Source organism: Anas platyrhynchos, chromosome 25 (genome assembly GCF_047663525.1).
Source record: "Anas platyrhynchos isolate ZD024472 breed Pekin duck chromosome 25, IASCAAS_PekinDuck_T2T, whole genome shotgun sequence".
Taxonomy (NCBI): Eukaryota; Metazoa; Chordata; class Aves; order Anseriformes; family Anatidae; genus Anas; species Anas platyrhynchos.
In genome coordinates, this window is record NC_092611.1 from 9,919,355 (window position 1) to 9,940,827 (window position 21,473).

Here is a 21,473-nt window from a genome sequence, read left to right on the forward strand (position 1 = left end):
CTGGCTGCCATCTGGTGGCCGTGGGAGAGCGGCTCTGCCCTGCAGCCCCCCTGTGCGAGCCGCCTGCCTCTCCCTTGCCTTCGCCCACGACCTGAAAAGAAGGTGAAAAAGGTCCGAGGGGAAATAAAGCTGGGTCATTTGGGTGGAGCGCATCAGCCCTGACTTGGTCGTGTTCTCTTTGGGCTGGCTTCCAAAACAACAGGAGTCAAAGCAGAGCAAACTTTTAAATAGGAAGCCAGAGTTTTCCTTTGAGCTCTGTGGCACGAGTAAAGTTCCCTCTTTCCTCAAGAAATGGGCTCAAAACATGGCCCAGCCTTCTTGCAGTGAAGCAATATAAAAAGTCCTCAAGCCAGGAAGAAAATCCCTTGTCCAGAAAACGTTCATTTTTCAGAGTCCTTAGAGGAAGAGCCTTCAAGTAAACTACTTGGGTGCCAGTGGGTGGGGATGCATGTTGAGGGATGCCCTCCCATCAGCTAACCTCACAGGCAACTGTCCAGGAACTGTAGGAGCCTGGATGAGGAAAGAAGTGTAAGGGAGGGTGTTGGCATTTGATCTGCACAACTCCAGAAAAAAAGGGCTATCAAGGCCACAAGGAACTACTACGTGTTTCATACCAGTTGCTTAAGAAGAAGGCAGGAAATGTTAGCCATCAGAGCTGCTTCCAGCTCTGCTGTTTTAGCAGGAGTATGATGGAGATCTCACATATCTTCGAGATGATATAGCATCACAGGGTGGGTCACAGTTGCTGCTGCTGCCTCCTGTGGCACAGCACAAAGTTGGCCGTAGTTCTAGTGAGTGCAGCAAAAGAAAGGAAGAAACTTCACAAGCTTTTATTTGAGGGCACAGTTAACGTATGGAGAAAAGCACTACAAGTACAGCTTCTGTGAGCATGTGTCTATTCTCTGGGGCTTCACTGAAGGCAATCTTTATGCAGTGGGGCCAAAATTACATCCTGTCAACAGGCCTACATGTTACCGGTTAGTTTTACTCCTCTCTTCTGCTTTAATTTCAGCCAAAGCCACTGCCCTAAGCACAGATTCTTGCTACCCAGAGAAGGTAATGATCATCTTAGTTTTCATTTTCTCCCTTGCGACCCTTAGGCATGGCAGCCTCTGTGAACTGCTGCTAACACTTCTAGCAAGATAGTCGGAAAATTAAGATAAAGCAGTGAGCTGGTAGAGCAATGGAGCTTCTGCCTTCTCTTTTCTGTGAACTGTTAGGAAAGCAACAGTAACTCAGAAGATACGATTGAGAAGAAACAGTTCTCTTCATCCTTGGCATAATGTAGTGTTGGGAGATAAAAGAAAATAGAGGTTTCTTTCTAAGCCTGACCTCACCCTGAGTTACAGGAAGTGGCAAGGTCAGTGGGACCTAAAGATGCCATGGAATCCATAAGGCATTTCCACTGGGACTTCTGCTCGCCCCAGTTCTTTGAAGGTTTCTGCATCCAGAACAAGGAGGAAAGCACTTCGGTTCTGCAGGATGAAAAGAAAACCAGAATGAATGACCAAGCTGAGCTTCATCCCACAGTCCAATGCACTACATCTGTCAAACACAAAGGAGCCCAAACATACAACCAGGCACAACCAGACCTCACCAACTAAACCCCTCAGACAGTTAGCCAGGATCACCAAGAATCACAGAGGTCACCCAAGAAACATTGATGTTCCTACTTGAAGTTTATCTAGCTGTGCTTGACAGTTGCAGAAGTATACACCATGTAGCACAGTGCTAGAACTATCTGCCAGGGAGCCTTATATCATTTGTGTGTGTGTGTGTGTGTGTGGTTTAGAAAACATACCTAATACGATGTGGCTTTGATGAACTAGTAGGAGTAAGTTACCTCATCGGGGGAGATCACAACAGACAGGATGACTCCATTGTCTTCTGCAGTGGCATTAGGCACTGGCACAAACACAGGCTCTGATGGGTAGGATCCTTCCTCCTGCCAAATCTAGCAAGTGCAGTAACATAGGGACATGTTTCATTTCATTAAAATTTGTCTACTACAGTTAGCAGAGTTACAAGTTACAGTGCTCCCCACAGAGTTACCCAGGCATACTCCATGCCCCAAGGAACCTACAGTTTAACCTTTCAAGTCATTCTTTTGGTTCCACTACTATAACGATGGCAGCGTTGTGACAGCATATCCATTGTGCAAGGCACTGTGCAAACAGGCAGTGAAAAGGGTTCCCGTTGCTCGTTTCATCCAACAGCTCGCACTGGCACGGGTACAGGCTCAGAAAACCTCACCATCCTAGCTGGCACAGCCAGCTTCTCACCTCCCTAGTATAGCTCACACTGGGCCCAGGCAGCATGGAGATCTATCAGTATCACCACCTGATGGCATAGCTTCTGCTCTTATTGCAGACAGAGCCACAGCACCCAGTGCTGGGTGGAAGAAGGGCACTCTTACTGCAAAATGAGTATCCAGAGCAGAACGATTAAAAATAGGGCATCTCTTTTTGAGGATTCCTAAATTCCTCTAGGCCCTGGGAAAGTCTCAGATTAACAGCTTAAAAGCTTTGGAGATCATTATTTCCCTGTTTATGGGAGAGACAGCATAAATCCCAGCTTGTGCTTGCAGGTGGGGATATGCTAAACCTTGTTTGTTACCAGTGTTACAGGTGTCCTGGCAAAATGCCTTGGCACCTCCAACAGCCTACGTTATGTGGGTATTTTCTATGCTATCTGGTAAGAGATAACTGTTCCGGCCTGGAAGAGAGAGACATATTTTACACAACCCTTCCTGTTTCCTCATCTATCTAGAGACCTGGAGTGATATCTTCTGTTTGGTAAGCGTGCTACAAGATGAAATCAGGAGCATCATTGCAAACTCATATGAAAAAAAAAAAAAAAGCACTGAAGAACACAATGCCTGGTAAATGACAGAACTTGTAGGCCAGTTCAGGGGAATGACTCCTGGTGCTGAGAAGAGAGAAGCTTAGTTCACCTCACCTTGAAATTCTTGGTCTCCACGTCAACCTTCATCAAGGAATCTCCAATGAAATGCCGAAAACCACATCCATAGAAATAACGGTACTTCTTACCACTGTACTGAGAGTAATTAATCTGGGGGAACTCCAAACCCCCAAAGTTTTCAAAACCCTCGGGGTGGAGATTTTCATGCGTGCACCAGACCTAGAAGAAGTATGCATTACAGGAGCATCAGTTTAGCTTTGACTGGGCAGAAGAGCTGACTGGTCCCAACAACCCACTGCACAGCTGTTGCAGAGAAAAAATGTTTGAAGAGCCTGACATTGCAAAGAAGCAGGTAGGAACACCAAATCTACCTCCCTTATCTGTTTCATTCAAAGAATTGACTCATCTTCACAGGCAGTGGAAACTTCAAGGTCAGTTTAATGTAAAAAACTGAAACTGGAGTGAGTCCATGTAGTCCTGCGCCCCTGGCTGAGGAAAAACCCGGCTCCAGCACTCAGTAATGTGATGTACAAAGTACACAGACAGACCACTCCACTCAGAGCGGACAACACATGTTGTATACCACCTAAAGCCACACTATAGGACCGTTCAAAGCTAAAAGCAAAGAACAGTTCTGTGCTCAGGTGACAGCACAGGGGATTTTGTCAATGAAGAACTTCACATTCACCCACTTGTCATAAAGGCCTGTAACCCACTTGGGCACTTTTGGTAAACCACAGTCTGTCCTTGCTCTGTCATTTAAGGCGATGTGGTAGGGTTTGTATTAAAACACCAAGCCCCAGCTTAGTAATGAAAAAAATCTTGCTTGGTGGATAAGTTCCGAGAAGATAAAAGCACAGGGTAACTGCAATCTCACTACAGCTATAAATGCAGTTTTGCAAGTCTAATACATACCTTGCCATCCACATCTTTCACAGCCTTTGCCAGTGTATAAGGCAAAGGGTTCAGATTCTTCCCCACAGGAGCATCTGAACTCATATTCAGTGGGAGAACAAAGCGACGGGGGAAAGTTCGTGCGACTGAATTATAAACCTATTACAAAGCCAGAAAGTTACAGTGATGAGAAGAGGAAAGTGCCATTTTGGACCAAGTGCCCCTTTTTGGAGCAAACCTGAAGTTTTGGACATACATCAACCCCTAAAATCTTTTCCTTCTATTAAATGTTTTACCTGGTTCTGGCAAGGACTCCGTTTGTTGCAGTACTTTACAGTAGAACACAAAAAGGCACAGAAAGAAAACAAGAGTCATCATTGCTTTCACAACTGGGTATGGAAATCACCCAGTTATTCTCCAGATACAGGCCTGGAAGACATGATGCACTCTGTTTTATTCAGCTAGAACAGACATACACTGAACCTTTTTAGAGCCTGTCCATATGCATCCCACTGGGTTGTGTGACTTATGCCCTTCTTGCCCAGCCAAGGTCATGAACTAATGGGGATTACATAAAAATGCTCAGCAGCACTGAGCATACCAAGGGAATACCCCTGCTGGAAACTCATATTCCACAGCCCCATGCTGATCCCGCTTTGTGGGAGCACAGAGCACAAAGTGTGAGTCCTTTGGAAGCTTGATGCCAGTCAAAGCACTGAGAAGCTTCCACATTATTTTAAATAATATGAGTCACTCAAGGAAGGAGCACTTCATAGGTGTATGAACCTCAGGAGGAAAACTGCTTGACTGTCTCAGATCTCTGTGAGACGACAACACAGCAGAGAACAGAAGACATTAGAGGCACTGGTAGACAACAGAAGAGATAAGAGGGAACTGTATGAAGGTGCATCAGGGGAGGTTTAGACTGGATATGAGGAAAAGGTTCTTCACTGAGAGGGTCATTGGGCAGGGATTCTGTGTTGATGTTTTTCAGTTACTCCAACTTGTAATTCACCAGTTGGATGTGAAACTTCATATGTTAATTTGGAAACCCTATTTTCAAATCTTTAGTGTTTCAGGTAGCCACAGAAAGCTGATTGGCTGAGGAACTCTGCTGAACAGAATATGAGCTAGTCAGCAAACAAAAGCACTAAACATGATTTGGGGAAAATAGACAAACATGCTCAGGCACGCCTTAGCCTTTGGGTGTACGGTAATTTTAAGATTTGATTTTGAGATGAGTTACACTCATATCTGTGTACACTTTAATGGCTAAGCTACTTGTCAGTTAAATAACGTGGGTATTGGAGCATCTAATGTTGACATATGGACTCCTTCAAACATCAGATTACATCTCTTCTGAGCTCAGAGAAGGCTGAAAAAATGCTAGAATCTTTTTGCAGAACAAATGCCCATATCAACACTATGCTGTACTTGAATTAATTTTCATTGCATCTTGGGAAAGAACAAAACAAACAAACCAGGAAAAAAAAAATGAAAAAAAAATGAAAAAAAAAAGCAACAACAACAAAAACAAAGCAAAGCAAAACATCCCTTCAGGGACACAGCTGTACACTTTTAAGATCAGAACTGAATTGCTTTCAGTCAGCTCAGACCATAGAGGAAGTTCTGATTTGTCTGAACATGTTGCAGAAATGTTTGCTCTTCACCCACCAATGGGTGGGTTTCCAGTAAACACATTTGCAGTACAAGAAACTCAAGACAACCCCATTTTTCCCCATGCATGACCTATGTAAAATAATGCCTCTTTTATGGTATTATATAGTACTTTTGACAGAGCTGGATATAGTAGGTTATTTGTGGGTACATGCTGTTGTCAAGTGAACGTAGAACATAGGGATTTCCTGAATATCTGTGCTTTGTGATTTACATAATAAAGGTTGGGTTTATGAAGTAATGCCTCTAAATAACAGGGCTTTTTTTTTTCTTTTTTTTTTTGGGGGGGTGGGGGGAGTGTTTTTGTTTTTTCCGTATAAATGTAGGGCAAAATCTCATTTTGCACACTTTTTTAGAGGGAAAAGTATTTCCTTTTATTACATGGGGATATGGAAAATGAGTATCATTAAAAATGAATTTTTAAAAGAAAAGCACATTCTGCCTGCCTGGTGGAGATCTATATCACACGCCAGTCTGTAGAAGTTTCAAGGAAATGTTCCATAGAGATTATCTGCTAAGAGATTTAAAAGGAAAGAAAAATACCAACATATCAATAGACCATAGTTTCAGTTTTTCCATATAGTCATAGTTCCTTTGCCTAGTCCTCTGCCTTGTGGTCTCCCTGTAATGTTCTCCATTCTACCAACATGAGTTTTGCTCAGAAAAATAACTCCATGAGCATCAGGCCCTAGCAGATCCTAAGCAATACAAATGCAGAGCTCTTACCTAATGCAGAGATCTTACCTGATATAGATCTACACCACTCCTCCGCATGTTCTGAAGCTTGTAGGTAGCCAGAGTTTTTCCATCATCCTGGCAGCACAGGTCAAGGACCACACAACCATGATCTTCAAAGGCATTGATTTGATGGAAAGTAGCAAAGGGTTTACTATACCACTGTCCTGGCAGCACCTACAGTGACCATAATAAGAGAGACTGACTTTTGTTCTCTAAATACTGGAGACAAGATTCAGAGACTTGCTCTTCTTGCTCTCATTTCATTCCTTACTGTTGTCTTATGCCCTTGAGTTGCTATGGAATGGCTGCTTTAAGCCAGGAAGTAGGCAGGTGCTGATGAAGAAAAGCCAATTCAAAGCAGCCCAGAATAGATTCCTTGCTGTCATGGGTCCATGTGTGCTCCATCCATCCATGAATGATGCTATAGACATCATTCCCAAGCTCTGCCTGACCCTGTTACATGCAACAGTACTCTATAGGAACCCCAAATTTCTTATTTTTGCCTGTTATTTTAGGGCTGGCAAAAAGATGAATCAATAGAGCAGAAAACACGTGAAGTCACGCCATTTCTAAGAAACCAGCACCTGTGCTTTCAAAGCCTATACTGCAGTAACTTCTGCATTGATTCATAAAGCTCTCTGGGGCTGCTACCCAGCACTCTTCTTTTGAGATCTAAAATTCCAGCTACCGTTGCAGAGCTGCTGGAAACACGACAGAGACACCTACCTCCCCAGTGTGCTTATTCACCACATGGAAGCGAGTATTGTGCTGAGGCTCCCAGTTTATCCCTTCGGAAATGGGCTTCCCACGGAATTTGGAAGTGATAATCCGCATCAGATTCAGCTTGATGGGTTGCTCAATAAAAATTATATAATTTTCGCTCATCCCTGAAAAGGGAGCAAAGGAAGTACCATCAGAGCATTTGGCAAATGAGGCAAAAAATTGGAATCCAGGGGCAGAGGGCAGCAAACAGCCCCTTCTGCTTCACAGTAGGCAAAATCCATAGCATAAGAGACATTCTTACCAAAGCTGTGATAGTAGGAGGGTTTCATCTTATCCATTGGAGCAATGGAGCACAGCACTTTTGCTCCCTCTAACGTGTCACTGCAGTTTGACTTTTGTGGAGGGATCTCAATGATATTATACCTTGTCCCTGGAAAGAAGAACGGGTATTCAACACCACTGAGATGTGAGACTGTCCACATTCATGAAACTAAAGTCAGATTCTGTTCCTTTCTGTTTTCCTGGTGTACTAGGAACCACAGTCATGGGTAAACTAAACAGAAAACAAATGAACAACTAACAACAAAACATTTAGCAAGTCAATAAAACAACCAACAGAGGATGACTACCACAAAAATATTTTAAAGGATCTTCTCAGCCTGGTTAACTGCCATCTAATTTTTCTGTTTGCAATGAATTCCTCATTTTAACTCAGAGTATCCTAAATAAATAAAAGCATCAGGAAGAAACCAAATTCATAGATTATATACCAAAGCAGATGAAAACTTTGAGCTCTGGCGATGACTGAAGCTCATTTACTAAATATGAGCATGTGGGAAGCTATAAAGGGCATATCTGAATAATCATCTAAGGTTTAGTCTCTCCAGCTGAAAACAGCATGTGCTGTAAAGCCAGATGCTGCTAAAGCCAAAAGGAAATGAAAACAGCAAGAATGAAAAACAAAACTGGGCAACTGCTCAGTGAATTGGAACTGGCCTGAGGTATAATAATAAACAGCAGTGGCTGTCTTCATAGGCCTCAGACACCTGAACAAGAGGGCCTTCAGCAGTGCCTGCTAGCTCTGAGCAACCATGTAGATGTAACTAGATCCCAACTTGGTGTAATGCTCCTGGATTTGAGAAGAAAATCTATGCCAGATAATTCAGGTTCACTGTGTGATATCCAAGTCACTGTAATAACTTCCATTTTCTTTCCTGTATACACTGTTATCATGCTTATCAAAAGCCAGTTAATGTAAGTGGAAAACGTGTCTAATGGCAAAATTCTTTCAATGAAGCTTCAACACTGAATGGGACTCCAAATATCATTCTCCTATTTTCCATAAAACCTTGGCAGAAAAAGTGGGGAATCCATTGTATATTCACAGACCAGAGTCAGAAGCATCTGAAACTACTTGTTAGGAGAAGACATTTTTCTGGGGCAGGCTGACAACCTGAAATTAGAACTAACCTGATTTGCCATCATTTTGACGCAAAGAAAAACAGCAGTTTCAAGATCTCTAGACACTGAAGCTTCTTCAATAACTGCTCCTTGAAGCAGCAGGGAGCAGCCTGTCCAGCCTGCCCACTGGCCAGACCTGGTCAGATCCAGTCTTACCATGTTTCCCATAGGAATTGCCCATGTTGTATGTCGTCCCATCAGATGCATAATGAGGATGAGCAGTGGCCCCATTCACTGCAATGAATTTGCTCCAGTCTACCTGCAAATCCCAGAGATTTTCAGTCAGTGCATGTTTCCAGTTGCTCTCTAGCAAGCCACAATTTCTAAACATTAGTTTTGATGAAGAATGAGGAAGAATAGCTTAATGACTATGGCCCTACTGTGAGATCTGAATTTAAGCCCTTTTTGTGCCTGAAATCTTCCTGAATCCCTGAAAATTAACCATGTTTCTTGGTGCATTCAACCTGCCAGTAAAATGGGACTAATAGCAGTAGCCATTTCCCTGGGAGACAGGGACATTACTATGGCCAGAAATGCTGACGTTGTGGGAACATTGTCCACAGAAGCATTTTAGCTAGGACCCCATGTAATAAGCACTGCAGACATGCAAAAAGAGACAGTCACTGCCCACCACCCCCCCCCCCAAAAAAAAAAAAATTTTTTTTTTTTTTTTTTTTTGAAAGCATACATAGCTAATCAATAGTCATTGTTCACTCTCCTCACACACACACACACAAAAAGTACTTTCCCTTCCTGGGCTGGGCTGTGGTTTGGACTCAGACAGAAGAGAGAATGTGCTGGTAGGGAAGTCTGAAGAAAAAAAGCAGGAGGGGGATCAACACATGCATTGAAACATTAAGGCATGGAAGATCTGCTGCTTTTGAATACCAAGCCACCAGAAGATCACAAAACCACACCCTTTTAAGGCATCTCGAATCGGAGATTTTAAATGTGAAGTCATCCCTTCCATTCCTGCATTTAGCCCAAAAATGCCAGTCTACATCTAAAAAGCAGCTTAAGGGGATTTTTTTTCTTCAAGTGACAGGTTGGCTGAACAGAGCTGAACATTCAAACTAAAAATGCCTACACATCTTCTCATCACTAAATTGTGGTTTTACGAAACAGAAAACAGCAAATCAAACTCTCAATTTCAACACGCAAGTAGCATGCAATACCTCATAAACAGAGCACCTTCATGGTTCACAACAGGTCCTGTAGAGAGCTAGGGACTGCTGGAATGCCTCCCTCGAGACCCGAGGGTGTGCTGAGACTGCTATCTTATGGTATTAAACAGTCCACAGTAACGTACAGGGAGGGCAGTTAATACTCAAGAAGGGCAAAATCCTTCTTCAGTCCTTCGCCCAGTGAGCCAGCTCAGCAAATATCCATACCCCCTTTAAAGGAGCCTGCAGGGGGATGCATAGCTCACCCTGCCATCTCACAAGCCATGCTCTGCCCTCAAAGACAGCCACGCTCCTGTGAGGCAGTGCAGAGGACATATGGGAAGACTTCTGCTCTGACTTTTGGTTCTTTTGCTAGCATGGGCAAAAGCAAAGTGGCAGCTACACTTGGACTTCACATTGGCTTCACCACCCCATTGTAACAATGAGGTTTTAGGCAAGACTTTGCAGGTCTGTAGTGTTTAGAGCTGGGGGTGTGTGAAGAGATAAAGGGAACAGATGGGAAGACTGAAGCGGCAGTGGAAGAATAGAGATCTGAGATCAGTGATGTTAACTTCTTCCGGTATGCACTTCTATTCTTCACGCACAGACAAGTACAGGCAAGTCCAGACAAGCAGCAAGCTCGGTGGAAAAAGGCCAAACGGAAATGAGTCTACATCTGTCTCTGCCCTGGTCTGCTGCAGTGGGCAGTGACTGAGTGAGAGCTGCCTTGCTGCTAGGTAGATTTCTCAGGGACTCAAGCACACAAGGCAGAGATGCTTCTGACTATGCCTTACAGCTGCATTGATCATTTGGTTTGCGATCTGGTTCTTCTGTACCGCAAGCCCACCCCCTTATCCCACCTGCCCACACCTTTTCCTTTGTTTCAAGTGTTTCTGGGTCCACTTTGTACATGAAGGTGTTCTCACTGCTGACGTAGTAGTCTCCTTTGTACACAACGTAGCTCACACTGGCATTGTCACTTGGCTCTGAAACAAAACCCAAGCTCTGTTTAAGCTTACATTACATCATATCAAGTTGGACATGTTTAGACAAAGAAACCCATTTGCAGTGACACTGATCCCCCTGTGGTTGATCAGAGATATCTCCCTAATCTACAAAGATACTCAAGAAATTCTCTGCACAAGTGAGTTCAGGACAAAAGGACGAGGACTAGCACTTGCTGCACATCTTTCTCAGCTCAGTGCTAGATACCAATAACCTACTCATGGTGTGTTGTTTCCTGGAACTAAAGGGAATTGATTGCATCAGCAGAAATCTTGAGAAACAGTTGCTGGGGAAGTTAAAGCATCTTTCACTGAAAGACCCCACACAAAGTTCCATGTACTCAACAGTAACACAAAAAAGCAAGGACTCAGGTTGTTGATGAGACAGGTCAGTGATAGTAACATCATTAATAATATAATTTAAAGAATATACTAGCACTGATTTAAAAAACTATGAAGTGTAAGTTTTTTGAATTGACCTCTTAACTGTGTATCTGCAGTTGTGGAAGGCTTTTCTACCCAGCAGAGAGTTTTATGTATCTCAACAGCGATTAAATTTGGATGCTTAAGCCTTGTCAGTATTGCCAGTTAAGGTCGCACTGTTTATGTGCACAACAGGGCTCCAGGGTGAGATTCTTGTGTTGCTTCTTACGGGATCTGGAAACCTGCAAAAGAGCTCGAGTTGGACCCAAACAAAGAAACAGAGCTGTTCACTTTATGCATTCTGGGAAGACATGTGTAATTCCACTAACCTCCTAGAGGCTTAAACAGGTTTTGTTTCTCACATCTGCACCAAATGCATTGCTCAGATGTTGTCAAGGAGCAACACAGACAAAACTGTGTTACCTTCAAGTAGGAGGCTCAATTTCTTTTTCATATTTCACTTACCACATTTTAATTTGCCTTCTTCAAATACACACAAATGTTAACATTCTAGTAAGGGAAGTGTGGAAATGACTCCAATGAAGCCAGAATAACCTTCATACTTTCATACGCCCTTTGCTTCTGACTTATTTCTTCATATCTCTCTTCCTCCCCAGACAAAATTTTCTCCTCGGATAGCCATATGAGGAGTCCCATGTTTGATTTACACCATTAGAAACAAGGGGCGAGACTTGAGGCTAAAACGTGGGCTAAGGGGATGGCAAGGATGCTATTTGCATGACAGGACTTGGGAAGAGACTGCTATCTCTTCCCCATTCTCTTTGAAATGGAGTCAGGGAGATGCCCCTTGAGAGCTACACACGCACAGCAGTCAGAGCTGTTCTTGCTACTCCTACGGGAGACTGAGACCCACTAGCCAGGTGGCTGAGAAAAGCCAAGGAAAAAAAGATTCCCCTGATTGAGCACTGTGTGTACAGAGAACAAAGAGCCCAAAGCTGCCTTGAGAAAAGCCCATAGGACAGGTCAGAACAAGATCCTTCACCACAGGAAGATAAGAAGCAGAAAGTTGTCACAGACACATGCAACAAGTTGCACACTTTAGGTCCGTTCTGGTTTTAGTGGAAGACACTTGGGTTTAAATTAAGCCTATTTCTTTCCTAATTTATGCAGGAGTCTGTAGGCAATGGTACTTCCATTCCTGTGCAAAACACTCTCTTACCCTAACTTCTATCATCTCCTACACCTTAGTACAGGAAGGGAAGGATTAGCCCACTTAACCTACAAGCTTAGCAAGGCAAGGTGTTTTAAGGGCAAAGCTGTGTCTCAGGGAGAATGGCAGGTTGTAATGCTCATTATCAGACCTGTACAGGGTGTTCCTTGGAAACAATTCTGTTGGCTATTTACAACAAACTCTGGAAGCAAGTGAGACAGAGTGTCACTAAAACACTAAGCTGAATGTACATCTCCCAGCTACATCAGACACCGAGTTGTAGTAGTTACTGTTCCAAGAGACCATATTCTAAGAAAAATATGGGCTCAGAATAGGCCTCCACCAGACTTCCTCACAGCTCCTTAAACCAAACCATGAGCTCCCCAAGAAAGTCTTAGAACATTTCACATTTCTTAGAAACCCTCTTACTTGGCGTATCGAAGCGTGACATGAAGCGCTCAAACACACTCTTGCATGGGTCTGGCATTGCCAGTGTCCCAAATTCTGAGACCACGATGCGGTTGTGCTGCCTGTTAGTGAGGTACGAATTGCTCTGCAGAAACTTGCTCCGGTATGTCACTGTGCCATTCCTCAGCTGGAACTGGTGCAGCAGGGCCATGCCATCAAACCAGTGGTTATATCTACAAGCAGACAAAAATAGGAGAACAAGAGTTGGACGCTACGTTATGGGCTGCTACACTGTTCCCTCTTGCTTTATTATCAGCTGTGACAAACTCCTGTCCAGAGCCCACAAACAAATAAACACATACAGCCTTGTGATGAGCCTCAACTGGGTGAAACAAATAAAATGTATTTGTGGGTGAGGGTCCTGAAGTTAAGCACTGAATTTCAGAGAGATTGGGGCTCCCTGTATCACATCTGAAAACAGGCCTTAGGAATTTCTGAAAATGCGAAGTATGGGGGAAATAATTTATACTAGTAAACCAGCCACTTTGAAGACTTCTGCAAAAGGAAAAGAAATTGTGCATTACTGCACAACAAGAACAGAAAATATTACTGAAAGCCCAATTGCACAAGGAACTTCTCAGCTGTTGGCATGATGTCATTCTCTCCAATACGAGAAATCTGTGAGACTTAAAGAAATATCTGGAAATACGTGGTTTTGTTTTGTTAAAGAAATCTCCAGAAATAATATCAATCACAAAATCAACCACAGAATGGCTTGGTTGTATGATCACCTTTGGCTAGTTACTGCCATTAGCTTTGCGGGAAGAATTCATCCATTTGCTAGAATGGCAGATCCCAAGCCAAAGGAAGGGGTTGCCTTCTTAAAATGTTTTGATATCTTGTTTTTAAAGTGAGATGGACTTGCTTCTAAAGCAACTCACACAATTCGGCACAATCAATTTAGAAGTTGCGCCCTGTGTTTCAGAGTGCTCGTGGGATGGACTTTTGTTAATGACAAAGGACTGGGGGTGTGTATGTTTTAATCCCCAGCCCTGTTACCTCATTATACCATTCTGAGTAGGACACAGCCTCTCTGTGACTCAGCTTCTCCACCCTTAGTAAGTTAACCACACAGCTATTTCAGAGAGCCCGCTAAGAGTTTCTAGATGAAGGAGCAGCCGTTCTTAAAAGAATGATAATACAAGCATTTCCCCCTCGCCTGATTTCAAAAGAAATTACAAGGTGCCCCAGAGCAGCAGCAAGCCATTTGGGTGGGTCCCCTTTAGGTTTAGCTAATGCTCAGGCCAGAATCATTTGACAAATTCACCAAACCCAGACTTACTTCTCCTCGCCAAACTCAAATCTCCCAGGACCATTCCTCAGCAGATTGCCATTTATCCATTCAGGAATATGTCCTTTGACCTTTGCTGGGATGGGCTGGGGTGTCTCCTCTACTGTCTTCAGTAAGGGCGAAATGCATTGCAAAGTGGGCAAAGTGGTTTGCTCTTTTGATGGGCTGGGCAGGGATCTCTTTAAACCTGCAAAGAAAGCAGTGACAACAAAGAGCAAGTAACTAAGATTTTCAGTTGAATGAGCAGAAAGTTGCTAGAGCTTGAGTTTGGGTATCTAGAACATTTGGCATCCTGCAAGCAGCCAATCTGTACCAGATACTCGAACTAAAGCTCTGCTCCCATAATACCCCACACATCCACAGAGAGACGAAAATCCAGTGGAGTTAACTTTACCTAGTTAATCCATTAGAGACACCTGTTCTGCAGGCAAAAGGAGGTAATAAAATGGGCAGTTTTCTTAGGGTCTTTCTTCTGTGCTGTGACTAGTGGTTCACCATCAAGCTTTATAAGCATTATTGATGCTACTGTATGCCCGCATTTTATCCTTTTTTATTTGTGAAATGAGAAAAGTGTTTTGCAAAGTCCTTGACTGCAAAGGCTTTTGTATGCGTAAAACATGCAAAGGAAAGCAAGGCCAATACAGCACGGAGCAAACAGCATAGAAGACAGAGGACAAAGGCTAGCAACATCCATTGCTTTGAGGTTTGAAATATGATAAAAGGTATGGTTCACTTCAGCTCCATGCCAGCAAACTGGATAGAGTGGATGCAAGGATTACTATATGTTAGCCAATATCCTTTACTATGCCATCATGGCCATATTCTCTGGCATTAACAGCTGTGAACTAATTCTGTGTTAAAAGAATTGCTCACTGCTTGCTTGCAGATGAAGTCACTTACGGATGAAGTCACCTGTGCAGCAACATACGATTTAACAAAAAGTCTTATCCAGGTCCAGTCATGTTCAATACTACTTCAGACACCCCTGTCTAGGAATTCATCTGAGCTGGATTTAACCAAGGGTTTCTGAAACAGTGTTGAAAAACTGCGCTATGAGGTTCTTCACAGTAACCAACAGCATTGTTTGCAGCTAAAGGTAATGCATGGTTTTCCTAATGCTGGCCATTTCACAGTGAAGAAATTTTATACTACTAGTATTCCTTTCAACCTGAGTAGTTAGCCAAAATTCAAGATCTCCCAATGATGGGATTTAGAAGAGGGGATACATCATGGCATCAGGTTCCTTAAAAACAAAGAGCTGTTCTTAAACAAAACTTTAGACATCCTCCACTGAATTTAAATAAATAAGTAAGAAGTTTTTCTACCCGTAGTACAAAGGCTTTTCTAAGAGAAAGACAAAAAAAAAAGCAGCAAGGCAGCTCACTAAAAAGAACATCCCGGAGAACATCCCAGAGGATTCCCAGTGCTCTACTGTAAATCCAGGCAAGCCATAGCTTGCTAAACAAACAACAAAATAATAGTTACAAACATGAATTCAAAGAACCCTAAGTCTTGGAAGAATACAGGCTGTCAAACACAGGTTGTCATGTTTTCTCTCTACACTGCACATGGAGGACTTTGCCAAGTTGGCAGCATTTGAAATGCAGTATACCAGAAGCTCAGACTATTGAAAGGTGCACAGGTCAGTTCTCAAACTCACCAGGACAATCCGATTTCAGAAGCTCAAGAAGGTAATCACTAGCTTTTCCCCTTGCAGACCTCCCCCCTCCCTGCCAAAAAAAAAAAAAAAAAAAAAAAAAAAAAAAAAGGAAGTGATGTAGAACACAAATGAAACTGAGCTGAAATATACTGACAGGGAAGAACAAAGCAGATTAAACAGATTTACCTGCAAGGATATAAGCAATAGGAGGAAAAGGTCATTTCTGATGTAGTCTTGATGTAGTCTCTTTTTTGCACATTGGCTGCAATATCTCCCCTTACTAGGACAAAAGCACAAATGAAGCGTGAAGAGAAGGGAATGCTGTGTGCTAACAGCACACACTTATTAGCTCCAGTAGCCTGGCTTGCAAAGCCTCATCAACACAAGAATTGTTTTGGCAATCCATTTAGCTACAAAGGGGGATTTATCTAGAAAGTGTCCAGGCTGCTGCTTTCCCTCCCAATGCTACCACCTCCTCGACTAGCACAGGCTCCATTTCCACAGGTCGGTGGAGTTGTTCTGCTGCCCTGCTCCATCCTCACCATTAGACTACTTAGCCCTGAACTAAACCAGAACTGATGAAGATTTAGGCACAAGTGAAACACTGATAGACAAGGACAGTGTGGCATACAGAAGTGCATTCCTGAACCAGTTCTAGGACAGAAGAAAAAAAAAAAAAAAAAAAGATTCCAGTCAGATAATCAAACTCCACCTGAATTTTGAGGGAGCGATTTGTTCTGGTTATACCACTCACTTTCACCACTGCAGATGCTTGTTCTAGCCTACCTTCTTTAATCCAAGTAAGTGAATTTACACAGGTTGCACAATTTATCCGTGAACCCCTGTAACCACGTATTCACACCTAGAGGAAACGTGCTGTTTCAGAGCAGGAGGTTATCTGTATAAGAACTGTGCTGGCACACAGCATTTGCCTGAGCTTGCTTCTTTAGGACAGCTTGAGACAGAATGGGTGTTAGGCATGCAGGAAATTGAATTGCAAGATCCCTTCAATGTAGTTCTCTGGCTTGTCAATCCTCAAATCCTCCTTTAGATCTTTAATATGGTAAGTCAGCTAGATAAAGAATTCAGGCTGCAGGGCTAAAGCAATTAACCTCAAACCACCAACATCCTCTCCCTCTTAAAATTCAATTAAGTTCTGATTAAATCCTATATGAAGCACTTAACCTGATCCCAACATGAATACTCCATAGTATTTCCTTATATAAGGAACAGAAGACTTTTCATATCAACTGGTACCTGATTTAGTGACTGCCATCAGTATTTGCAGAAATACAGTTTTCGTAGGTTGAGTGAAAGTTGGTGAAGATGTAAAAAAAAAAAAAAAAAAAGTAGAAATAAAAATAAAATTAAAAAAAATTAGAGCAACATGTTCCTAAATAGAGATTTTTTTCATCTAAGCAGAAGCAACAATGGCATAACCGAGGATGGAGCAACAGAAGAAGATACTGGAGAGCAGCATTATTACATATGGAAATTTAGGAAGATATACTTCACAAATAAGCCTGAACAGGACTGCCAAACACCTCCTTGGTCATCTCTCATCCCAGTTGCTGTCCCAGAAAGTTCTATTTGAAGTCAATCTTAAAAGTTACTGTGTTTCCTGGCTCTTAACTTCTGTTTGGAAGACTGCTTTAGAACCCACTGCCCAGGTGATAAGAAAAACACTATGAATTTACAGAAATAAGTTATTAATAGGACAGATCATCATCCTCATTATTCTGTCAGCACTGCCAGGTGGCTTTGGTATTTCTCCCTCTCGTGTGTTTATCAGATGCTGTATTTAAAGAGAGCAATTATATCACTTCCTAAGCTAAGCAAACAAAGTTCTTTTAGCTTTCCTTCTCCTATTTCAAACCTGTCATTTACATGATCATCTTAGTAGTCCTTGAAACCTCATCTGGTTAGAATTCATCTTTCTTGACCTTGGATAGACCCAACTGTTTGAGAGATTTCTACAAAGCGTCTGAGAACAGGCTATATACAACAAGAACATGTACATTATTGCCCTGTTCGATCAGACCACAGAGAAAACAAGCACAGCAAGACCATGTAGTATCTTTCCTCCTGGGAAGTGACCAAAGGAGATGAAGATCCTGACTGTAACACGTGCTAAATGGAATGCAGTCATGATGTCCAGATGAGTCAGAACAGAAGTTTTCAGAAACATAAGAGGTCATTCTAGGAAATTTCTGAAAAGGAGGGAACAAAAAGGGGGGTCAGGAAGGAAGCAGGTTTGCTCTCCTGAGTTGGTTATGAAAAGATTCAGGACAAGAAACAACAGACAAAAGTAAGCAATTACCTCCGCTACGTTCAGCACAACACACACAAAAAAAAAGACTCTTCCAGTTTCATTATGTAGACCACCTCATTATTACTGACCCCTGGTCAGATCTAGGAACAAGAAGGTTGTCTGGAGATTTCCTCAGTGACCATCACCTACAAAGCAATGCAACATTTATGCACTTCGGGTGGGCAGGTGAATGGGTGCTTCTTTGCAGGGACTTAATGCAACCTACCTTCTGTTTCTTTCCTTTTGTGATGAATCATTATTTTACAATATACTGAGACTTGATCAGTAGCAGAAAACAATGCCACAGACTAATTAGCATGTGGAGCAAGACCAGAAGGACTTAGTACAGCATATCTCTCCCTGTCAGAAATGGAAAGGCTGGCATTCATTCAAAAAACCAAGCTGCTACAATACCTATGGCAAGACAGTACAGCACAATACAATACAAAATGAGTACTTTACAGGATATTGATTTGTTGCGAATCTTTGAGTCACTATAACTGTGTTTAAATTTAAAAAAATAATAATAATAAAAACTACACACACACAAAATCACAAACAAATCCATACCTGCCTAGCCTATATTCCTTCCCTAATAAAAATAAATCTGAATAAAACCCACCTGAGTAAAGTCTACCCTCCAGATTTAATCATAGTTTAATATTAAAAACTTCTCCTACTCTGAAATGCACTAAGCAGATAAAGTACAAACACTTCCTATTTGAAAGCACTGGTCATGAACTATTATAATAAAGGCATATTGCCATCCGATAGGATCACTTCTAAATGTTTAACTTAAATGCTCTAAATGTTTAACATCTAGCTTCCCAAAAAGATGCCAATCTCTGAAAAAAAAAAAAAAAAGACATTGTTTTTTAGCATTGAGCAACAAATAACTAAAGTAACTGACTCTGCTAGCACTAAGGAACAGCTTTTCTGTGCCCTTTATAAGACAAAGCCACAGTTGTTCAGGCTACAGACCAAGATGGAAGAACTTGAATAAGCAACAAATCAAAGGCACTACACTCGCAGTGGTACTTGATATACTTGTTTGAGCATAATACCTGCAAAACAGTGCAAGATTTTAACCTGCCAGCTCAAAGAACTTTTTTCTGGGTTCTAATTTCCATGCTACTTCAAACCCTTAAAAACAGGATTAGTGTCTAAACTTAATTTGGCATATCAGAGCAGAGGCAGAGCCAAATACAGCGTTGTACTATTTCCTCAGATCTTTCCCAAAGACTGTAAGCTATTTCTGCGTAATTATCACAGCCTATCATTTTCATGTGCTGTTTCCATTCAAGTAGAGGTGTGCCACAATTTCTCTGCCTGTCACAAACTGACATCCTAGCATGGATTATTCACATCCAGAAGCTGTGGAACCAAGGACAAGGATCTTTTTTTTTTAAAAAAAAAAAAAAAAGTTTCTGTACATTAAGTAACCCATGTGTTTTGGGTAGAGCAGCAATGAATCAGAAAATAAATTATAGTTGAACAGTGATGGGTGGGTCAGAAAATCTTAACAGTGGACAGAAAATATTTGCTAGGCTTGAAATTGCAATCACATTGAATATAGCAAATCCACTTTCATTTTAACATACATATTTAAATCCAATGCACAGGGGTCCCTAACGTTTGTCTCCACATGCAACTGCATAGTCTGACTCAGAAGGACATATAGGACCAGACCAAATGGCAGACCAGTAAAAAGAATGCTCACAGCTGGAATTCCTCGAGCAGAGGAACTCTAGCTCCCTGAGGTCTCACAGAAATTCAGAGTAAAGAATAACTGTGCAGCTGATCTGGAAATCTTCTGGCGCAAAATGTGGGCCTTGTTATCATCCCTGTAAATTACAGATTGGAACAATAAGGCAAGCAAAATAGCTTTCTCCTACCCGTCTCCCACCCCACATCAAATTGAACTGATGTTGCTGTAGCTATTCATTTCCAGCCTTTGCCAACGCTGAATCACCAGGGCTGATACTCAGCTCACCAGAGTCTCACACTGATTACTGAAGTTCTTGCACTTGCCTTGTGTCTGCTGGGAAGTCCCCATACATGACTCCTCGTTCCGTCTAGCCTGTAGGTTTCCCATTGTCAGGGACTCAGCCACCCACTTCCTTGCTAACAGGCAAAGAAGAACATAAGAGAAGTAACATAAAACACAAGGAGAAAGAAATGGGGAAAAGGAGAGGAAAAAGACATGCCAAGGAGAGGTAAGGCAGAAGAGAAACTGTGAATTGTGCATATACTTGCATATGAAATACTTGTTGATTCCCTAAATACACCTATAGAAATAAATACTTATAAATACTATACTTCAGGGGCCTTTTTTTTTCAATGACATGAAGGAAGTGTAACATTTTCTTTCTTCAATACTGATTTACATAGCCCAGTCCTTGGAACACTTTAGAACGACACCACGAACTAGGAGAGAGTAAACTTTGGCCAGTCATGGAAAATATAACAAATGGAACAAACTTAATTCACACTTTTTTTTCCTGATATTATCACTTTTTCACTCAAATGCTTGAACAAAGTAGTGCTGGGGAGAGAAGGGGAGGGGTTCTTTCTCATTGTTCAACATTCTTACCTTTTAGCTAAGTTGAGATAATGCTATATCAGCAAGCCTTTTCAAAAAGACCTTACTAAAAGTCGGAGAAAAATTGTAATTTCCACAAAGATACAAGAAATGACGCAAGGAAAAATTCAGGCATTTCATATTAATAAGATAATCAAAAAGAAAAGTATTTACATTCCTATGCAGTCCAGTTTAAACACAACGGAAGAAGCAGGGTTCAGGAGAAGTTAGCAAAGAACCCCAATATAAACTAGATTATGCAGTCCATGTATAAACGCACAACATGACATGCCTCACACCAACTTATTTACACATGCAGTGGAAAAAAAAATCTCCTGGACTGTTCCTAAACTTGCATCCATGGACGATGTGCACTGGTGGCACACAAAAGCAGATGGGAGAGCCTTTCCAAGCTTTGGGAACCAACCCTTTTATTCTAAACGGGAGGAAAACCATCATCAATAAAAACAAATTGGAAAGGAGAGATTCTGGTGAACTGACCTGCTCTGTATTATTTTCCTATTTTACAGTGGCAGATCTCCCTCTCTTAGTCAGAACAAAAGACAGATCGAATTGTGTAATGATGGCACAAACTGCAGAGTGCTGTGGGAAGGCAAAATCCCATGGCACAATTTCCCACTTGTACGATCAAAGCTTCATTAATGTCACAGCCCTAAGCAATCCTCTCCCTCTCACAACCCACTTACACATCTCACAGCAGCCTCCCTTGCAGAGAGAATCTGCTGCCGACTGGCTTTCCAGCTCTAAACCATCCGTATCTGCTAATAATCCGAGAGAATCTGTGCAGTGTACTTGCCTCTCCCGCTTACCTTTTCAGTAAATAACAGAATGCTGGCTCCCAACAAACGTTTTGAATTTGCTTAGTTACTCATTCTTGATCGTTAGAAAGAAGTTTGCTCTACCGACCGACCTGTGCTAGCAGCAGCACTTAACAGCAGGTCGACAGAAAACCCCTTCCAAGATGA

General features: G+C 42.1%; 1 protein-coding gene and 1 long non-coding RNA gene across 8 annotated transcripts in view; both read right to left on the minus strand.

The window, feature by feature from the left end:
• Positions 1-814: 814 nt before the first annotated feature.
• Positions 815-21,473, minus strand: part of BCO2 (beta-carotene oxygenase 2) — a 30,260-nt gene continuing 9,601 nt past the window's right edge. For 2 of the 7 annotated variants that reach the window (XM_021279456.3, XM_013109667.4), the window contains exons 2-12: positions 13,927-14,122; positions 12,606-12,817; positions 10,449-10,564; positions 8,572-8,674; positions 7,256-7,384; positions 6,958-7,118; positions 6,238-6,405; positions 3,838-3,975; positions 2,959-3,141; positions 1,844-1,954; positions 815-1,475 (exon numbers count right to left, since the gene is read on the minus strand). In XM_021279456.3, coding sequence (XP_021135131.1) covers positions 1,362-1,475; positions 1,844-1,954; positions 2,959-3,141; positions 3,838-3,975; positions 6,238-6,405; positions 6,958-7,118; positions 7,256-7,384; positions 8,572-8,674; positions 10,449-10,564; positions 12,606-12,795 — 1,413 coding nt within the window. In that variant the 5' untranslated portion in view covers positions 12,796-12,817; positions 13,927-14,122 and the 3' untranslated portion in view covers positions 815-1,361. Of the gene's footprint in view, positions 1,476-1,843; positions 1,955-2,958; positions 3,142-3,837; positions 3,976-6,237; positions 6,406-6,957; positions 7,119-7,255; positions 7,385-8,571; positions 8,675-10,448; positions 10,565-12,605; positions 12,818-13,926; positions 14,123-15,595; positions 15,654-17,915; positions 18,034-19,937; positions 20,031-21,317; positions 21,462-21,473 lie in introns of those variants that run through there. The other 5 variants (XM_021279455.4, XM_013109666.4, XM_072027682.1 and 2 more) reach the window with 5 other exon arrangements.
• Positions 15,637-17,012, minus strand: LOC139999428 (uncharacterized). Its single transcript, XR_011804911.1, has 3 exons — positions 16,853-17,012; positions 15,782-15,875; positions 15,637-15,665 (listed from the first exon to the last, which is right to left on the minus strand). It is a non-coding gene; the product is annotated as an uncharacterized lncRNA (long non-coding RNA).